The sequence below is a fragment of the Scophthalmus maximus genome, chromosome 14 (genome assembly GCF_022379125.1).
Source record: "Scophthalmus maximus strain ysfricsl-2021 chromosome 14, ASM2237912v1, whole genome shotgun sequence".
Classification (NCBI taxonomy): domain Eukaryota; kingdom Metazoa; phylum Chordata; class Actinopteri; order Pleuronectiformes; family Scophthalmidae; genus Scophthalmus; species Scophthalmus maximus.
This window is the reverse complement of record NC_061528.1, coordinates 5,097,902-5,105,080: the sequence shown is the minus strand read 5'-3', so window position 1 is coordinate 5,105,080 and position 7,179 is coordinate 5,097,902. Positions and strand designations below refer to the sequence as shown.

At 43.1% G+C, this 7,179-nt stretch overlaps 1 protein-coding gene across 1 annotated transcript; it reads left to right on the top strand.

Annotated features, from left to right (window-relative positions):
- Positions 1-499: 499 nt before the first annotated feature.
- Positions 500-6,581, top strand: LOC118283067 (solute carrier family 22 member 5). Its single transcript, XM_035604722.2, has 11 exons — positions 500-1,105; positions 2,250-2,456; positions 2,729-2,832; positions 3,065-3,219; positions 3,430-3,601; positions 3,702-3,828; positions 3,903-4,003; positions 4,392-4,606; positions 4,814-4,996; positions 5,154-5,289; positions 5,612-6,581. Exons 1-11 carry the CDS (start codon positions 896-898, stop codon positions 5,712-5,714), a joined length of 1,713 nt encoding a protein of 570 aa, XP_035460615.2. The 5' UTR covers positions 500-895; the 3' UTR covers positions 5,715-6,581.
- Positions 6,582-7,179: the final 598 nt, after the last annotated feature.

The window sequence follows — 7,179 nt, the reverse complement described above, 5'->3', positions numbered from 1 at the left end:
GTGACATCTGCAATCAACTGTGTGAAAGACCATGAAAGAATCCACTATGGGGAAGTGAGTCTATGGGGTCTTTGTAAGACCACAGGTGGATTCAATATAAGAATAAGACAAAAAAAATGTCTGTGAAAAGGATCAAATAAAAAAACGAGTCAAGAAATAGAATCAGCTTCTTACATGTATATTTTGAGCAGTGATTCAAAATGCCTGATCTCCTCGGGCAGGACTTTGCGGTGGGAGCTCTAATGGCGAACGCACAGTCAGCTTTGGTTTTTAGACTTTGGGACGGATGGCAGCGTGTTTTAAAGGTGATGAAAAGTATTTTTAAAATGAATTCTAAAAGACGCAGTTGGTCAATGCAGGGAGGCTACCATGGTTTCATATTTTTTTCATTTCAAGTTGCAGGGAACAATGACATATCAGCACTGACTTGTGAAAGGAGGAAGAGGAGGAGGATGAGGAGGAGGAGGAGGTGTTTTGTCTTGTCTCAATAAAAGCAGCCACATAGGTCCTGCAGAGAGAAGCTTACACCGCAACAACAGGAGGACTAATCGTAACTTTAGTCATCGAGCCATTGTTTTCATATTTTTATCGAACTTATAGAGGTGGGGGAACTGTAATTGAAGCTATGTTGATTATAGTAACAGAAAGTAGTTGTACTCATTGTTGTAATATTGCTTATTGATTAGTTTTTTTTTTTTACAACTATCATAACAATAGTACAGGGGAAGAGCAGTGATATTCCCATATTTAGTATTTGAAGTGTTTGCGGTTTGAAGACAGAGAATCTTTGCACGTTCGGTCAACCTAATGGTCAAACTGTAGCTGCTCCTGTGGTGTCAGTAGCACGGAGCAGGTGTGAAGTCACAAACAGACGATATAGGTAGAATAGAGTGAAATGCAGAACTACGAGGAGTCGGTGTCGTTCCTGGGGACCTGGGGCCCGTTCCAGAGGAGAATCTTCTTCCTGCTCTGTCTCACCGCCGTTCCGAGCGGATACAACATCCTGTCCGTCATCTTCCTGCTGGCCAGCCCCCCTCACCGCTGCCACATCCCTGCCCACAGCAACCTGAGCCAGGACTGGATTCAGGCCAGCATCCCGGTACAGGTCAGAACCAGACAGCGCTGGAGTCGGGCCCGTTCAGACTCAATGATTCTGAACGTGGTCAACAAAGTAATCATGAAGTGGGAAAATTAAGATTTTTAATTCCATCATCTGTCTTTGCTCAACATCTGCCCCACTCCTCGCCCTCATCCTTAATTTCATATTTATGTACCTTTTTCCCAAATCAGAATTTCTGTTTTTTTGCCTTTTTGGCAATTCAAACCACTGCAAAGGTTCATCCTTATTCTGGTGGCACACTCCAATCTGATTAGAGTATTACAGAGAGAATAGAATTGTAGTCAGAACAAGAGTTGCTGGTCTTCACCCATTGCAAATGTCACTTCATCTTAATCTGATACAAGAAACCCCAGTCACTTCCTTTTGAGGTCTCGTGTTTTGTGATCTTTGCCACTTTAACCCCCTCCCCCATCCCAGTACATCGGGGATGAATGGAAACGTTGTGCACAAATAAATAAAACTCAATAGCAACATGTTTTTTTTTCGAGACCAAAGAACGAATGACAAATTTTCTCAATTAAAACTGGAGACCAATCAATTAAAGGTAGATATACTGTATTATATAAAAAAGTAATTATGCAGCCAAATTGATGCTGTTAGTTGTGTATTATTAGGATTCTGATTACATGTTTGATTATTTTACTATCAGGACCGATGCATAAATGTTAAAGAAGCTTTTTAAATTTTTAATAGTAATTAATAAGAGCTCATTTTAATTACCTAAAGGGTAAAACATCACATATCATATAACTATATCAAATAAAAGCAGTGAAGTAAACAAATATTTACTTTCAAAATGTTGTACAGTAGTATAAATAGTATAAAGTATAAGTAAAATTAAAGTAAAAAGTATAAAGTATAAGTTAGTATATAGCAGCAGAAATAAAGTCCTGTACTTGAGTACTTTCCATTACTGTGCGATACAGGATTTTGAGATAAGGTTAAGTTATTTGTTAAATGCAGTCAGCTAATAATTCACTGTATAGTTTTGGATTAAATCCGGGCTCTGATCCTCATGCAGGTTCAAACTGGTGTGGTTTAAGCATCTGTGCGCCGCTCCCACCGCTCCACCACTGTTGTTGCAGCACAGGTTGAAATAATAACGGTGGTGTTGTTTCCTGGTCGGCAGGCGGCCGGGCGGCCTGAGAGGAGCAGTTGTAGCCGCTACGAGCTGGACCTGGTGCAGAACCTGTCTGCAGTAGTGGGAACCAATCTCAGCCTGGACCAGATCCAGAACCTGTCTGTGCCGGTCCACCTCTCTGACCTGAAGCAGGAGGGCTGTAAAGACGGATGGACCTACAGTACTGAGTACTACCAGTCCACTGTAGTCACCGAGGTACTGAACTGTTACTGTTGCCATGGCGTTTACTACTGCATCGTCTGAGAGTATTAATACAATGATTTGTACTTGTTTTCACTACTCCTACTGTACTATTAGTGACAGCCCCGCCTCCTGCCTACTGTACATTACTGTTTAGTGTCCAACATGTTATATAATGAGGATCCAGACTTGTCAGAACAGCTTCTGTCGTGTCACCAATCATTGACCAACCAGGAAGCTCAGCTATGCCTGCCGCAGAACTGTCATATGTCCCTTGTCCATTCCAGTTAAACCTGGTGTGCAAAGACGAGTGGAAACAGCCCCTGTCCTCTCTCTTCTACTTCCTGGGAGGATTGTGCGGTTGTTTCATCTCTGGACAGATGGCTGACCGGTACTTTTTTTATTAAAGTTTCAGTTTGAACTGTCCAATAGCCAATCCTCTCCGCTTCTACAGGGTTTCCCCACAAACATCCACCATTTCTTTAGATGAACGTCTTCTTACCTGCCAACAATGTCATCCTCTTTCAGGGTCTCTCTCTTCTTTGTTATCAAAATATGAACAGGGGACCGTGATACGCTGCTGTTGTTGTTGCTGACACCGCTCTGTGGTATTTGTACTTCAGGTTTGGCAGGAAGCCCGTTCTGTTCGGTGGCATCGGCCTTCTAAGCGTCTTCAGCACCGCTGTGGCTTTCGCCCCCTCTTGGCCCGTCTTCACCGCGCTCTTCTTTATGCTGGGCATGGGTCAGATTGCCAGCTACATAGTTGTGTTTGTGCTGGGTAAGGGGCTATTTTCCGATTCCAGGATACTGTAACCTGGTCGTGTGTACTATTGATAAGCTCCATGGAGTTACGTTGGAGGGCCACAGAAAGACCATGTCCCCTCCAATGTTTTTAAATTCCACCGTCACATCTTTGAGTCTTTAAAAGACAAAAAAATGAAAACACCAATTTTGCGCTGGCCTTTTTAACACAGCGGCTCCTCCACAGGTTCAGAGATCCTGATCGGTTCGACCAGAGTTTACTTCTCCAGCCTGGGTTTGCCTTTTTTCTACGTGAGTTCTACGATGCTGACGGCTGTCACTGCCTATCTGGTCAGTAACTGGAGACACCTGTCACTGATCATGGCCTTGCCCGGCGTGGCCTGCATCCCCCTTTGGTGGTAAGACGACCTCAGCGTGCTATCGAGATACAAATCCATCTTATAATGTAGTATACGACTATAATTCCAAAAGTATATTTGTTTTTTCCCTCCACACTAGGCTGATTCCGGAGTCTCCTCGCTGGTTGGTGTCTCGCGGCCGTTCGCAGGAGGCAGAACTCCTGCTGAGGTCGGCAGCTCTGGAGAACCACGTGCAACCTCCGCATGTCATCTTCCCGTCAGCTAACGTAAGAACCTGAAGCCTCACTCTTCTCTCACCAAGACGGCGGCTCCTCTACCATAGTTTCCGTCTCTCCGACAGGCTGAGAAGGCACCGAGCCAGAAAGCGGAGTCCCATAGCATCCTGGACCTGCTGAGGACCACGAACATTCGAAACATCACCCTCATGCTGTGGCTCATCTGGTAAATGAGAGACCTCCTTTTTTACTTTAGTGTTCAGAAAATGTCCCCCCTTCTTTTCTTGGTAGTACCACCTCGCAAGGTCAGTTGGTTTGTCTCTCGACGACTGGTTGTCCATTCTATTCAAATCTACTCTGGATGACTACAAATGATTTTGACGACCCTTCAAATTACCCTCCAAAGTAATTTAACGTTGCCCAGACAATTGCTGATCATATTCCTGTGCTCCAGAGGATGAACCCTTTAGAATTTATTGGCGCCACAACCTCATACCGAACTTTTGTTTAGCTCCAGCTGTTCATGAGCTTCACATTTTGGCTCTTACCCACACTGCAACCCCAAAGCTCACAGGTTTTTAAGCTTTTCAGCCTTGTTCTCTTGGTGTTCGCAGGCTTTCTTCGAGCGTGAGCTACTTTGGATTGTCCTTCAACATGTCGAGCCTCTACGGAAGCCCCTTCCTGAACTACTTCCTGTTGTCCGCCGTTGAGCTCCCGGCATATGTGACCACCTGGCTGGCAGCGCGCAGCCTTCCGCGCCGCCTGTCGTTCATCATCTTCACCGTGCTGGGCGCAATAGCGCTGCTCCTCATTCAGGCCATCCCGCGCAGTGAGTAGGACAAGTACGGGGTAGCTGTACTCTCCTTCTACCAATTTTTTTCAAATGAAGGGCAGGAAGTTATGTACCAAGGTCGGTAGCATTGGCTTGCAATTTATGTTGGACCAGACAAACATGTTGTTTAATTCGAGCTCGACAGGCCCCTTCATGCATGGTTATGATGTGATCACTGGCTCACAGCTCTCGTCCTCCCTGCAGGTAATCCAGCTCTGACCCTGACTCTGGTGCTGCTCGGCAAATTTGGCATCCTGGCCGGCAGCGGGGTGATGTACATGTACACGGGGGAGCTCTCTCCCACGGTCATCAGGAACACAGCAATGTCGTCCTGTGCCATGTTCTCCAGAGTGGGGTCTTCTGTTTCCCCATACTTGCTGCAGCTGGGTGAGACCCTCCACCTTCATACGCCATTGTGTGGAAGAGATTTGATCTGAATTGATTTGACATATTCAGATCTAATCAGGTCTGATTTGGTCTGGTCTGGTCTGACTTGATCTGCTCTGGTCTGGTCTGACTTGATCTGGTCTGGTTGCCTCTCCAGCCGTGTTCTATCAGTTCCTGCCGTGGATCGTGGTGGGTTCGCTGTCGATGCTCAGTGTTCTTCTCTGTCTCTGCCTGCCGGAGACGTTCAGGCAGCCGCTTCCTGACACCATCCAACAGCTGGCGCCCATACAGAGGTGAGTCGGCCCATGATGTCACAGTACAATGCTCACTGCCTGTATTATAATGTGTGCCGTTGGCTGGGAGGTCCAAGTGCTATTTTGCTTCCGTCTATACCAAGACCTCTCAATGTAAAAAGTATTTCAATATTTTGAGTACTACAAGCTTTCAAGTATTGTGTGTTGTGCGCATTTCGAGCTACAGAAGTCTAGGGCATATTACCAGGAAAATATAGTGTTGAGTGTAAGCTGACCAACGCTTAATTATATTGAAAATAGGACACAAAATGTACATTGTAATGGAGTCTGAATGACGCACCTCTCTTAATCTGGCTTCCAGGTTCAGGTGGCCATGGACCTCGGACCTTCCTTCAAAGGATGATGGGAAGTCAGCTAAAAGTCAGACCACTGCACCTGAGATCATTTGCACAACTCACCTATAAGACTCCTGACAGATAAACAAATAAAAAAACAAAAACCACTGACGAGGCTAAAACTGTTATATTTTATAAAGAAGATTCTTATTTTGTCAGGGTGGTGGTGTTGTTCTCTGTGTCCTGACGAAGTAGTGACTTTTGCACACTGGGACAGAACTTGAAGAGCCCTTAGTGATGCATTCACCGGCACCTTATGAATCAGCTTATTGAAATTCCATACAATATGGGAAACTCATGCAGAGCTTCACTAAAAATGAAGTCACAGAACAACTGAATGTTTTTTACCCCCATTAAAGTCAATGAGATGAGAAAAGCATTATTTAAAATCACACAACAGATAACTTTGCTCAATGCAAATCTAGTTTTACTGTTTTGCTGCACATGGGTTGAAACACTGGCACGTTAATTCAATTCAGTTTTATTTATGCAGAGTTAAATCTAAAGGCACTTTTATAGAGCAAAGTCAAAACCTTATGATAGTATGATAGAAAGGAACCCAAACAGTTCGCATCAAGAGTGGGGGAAAAAAATGCTCTCCAACAGGAAGAAACCTCGAACAGGGCTGGATGACCGCCTGCCTCGACCGTTGGACAGTAAACAGTAAACATAAATGTGAATGTGACAATCAGTCTAAGTATGAATATGAAAGAGAAAGGAATTGTGTATCATGAACATTATTTTTGTATGATTGTGAACATTAACATGCGTTAATGCAAAGACTTTGCTATAGAAATGTGAAATGTGTTTGTACAAACTTGAATGTTGAGTTGTGTTTATAAGAATGTTTTGTTTTGTTTTTACCTGTATGATTGAGACAAACATTAGTTTGTGTATATATTTAATGTGATGTATAAATTTATTTTTAAAAAGTCATCCATGTGTATTTTCATAATTCACAGAATAAAAAACTGTGCACTGAGAAACTTAAAAATTATAGTTTTATATTATTTAATTCCCTGTTTTTTTATTTTTAAAAAATGATTCTGTTCGTGGACGCAGGTTGTACAGTTTCTGAGGGCACGTAAACGCCTCAGTGGTCTGAACTGGATAGGGCGTGGCTTGTTTGGCTGTGGCTCCACCCCCGGAAATACGGCTCCAGCTTTATGAAGATACACGTGTTTGGGTTTTACTGCGAAAAGGCAAAAGAGGCCTTCAGAATAAAATCGCGGAAAAAAAATGATATTCAAATTTTTCAAGACATTTAAATAAGCAGCACTGGCTCTCACTTACAGACATACAAATAAATATACATACATTTTCTTTAGATTTTTTCTATTGTATTTTTGTGCTACCCTGAAACTCAACCTGTGACAGTTTGATTACTTTTTTCTTTAATGATGCATTGTTTGGTTTATAAATTTACTTTTTTGAAGATTATGTCCATATTTGAAAAGCTGATCAGTTTTGTGATTTATAAAATACTGAATTCATCCAAAATTGTTTCCAGTTCATTTTAAATCAATTGACTAAT

Coding starts and splice junctions, on each gene's coding strand:
- LOC118283067 (XM_035604722.2), top strand. CDS start 896: ATGCAGAACTACGAGGAGTCGGTGTCGTTCCTGGGGACCTGGGGCCCG. Junction 2,833..3,064: donor TCTGGACAGATGGCTGACCG/GTACTTTTTTTA, acceptor TTTGTACTTCAG/GTTTGGCAGGAAGCCCGTTC. Junction 3,602..3,701: donor GCCTGCATCCCCCTTTGGTG/GTAAGACGACCT, acceptor CCTCCACACTAG/GCTGATTCCGGAGTCTCCTC.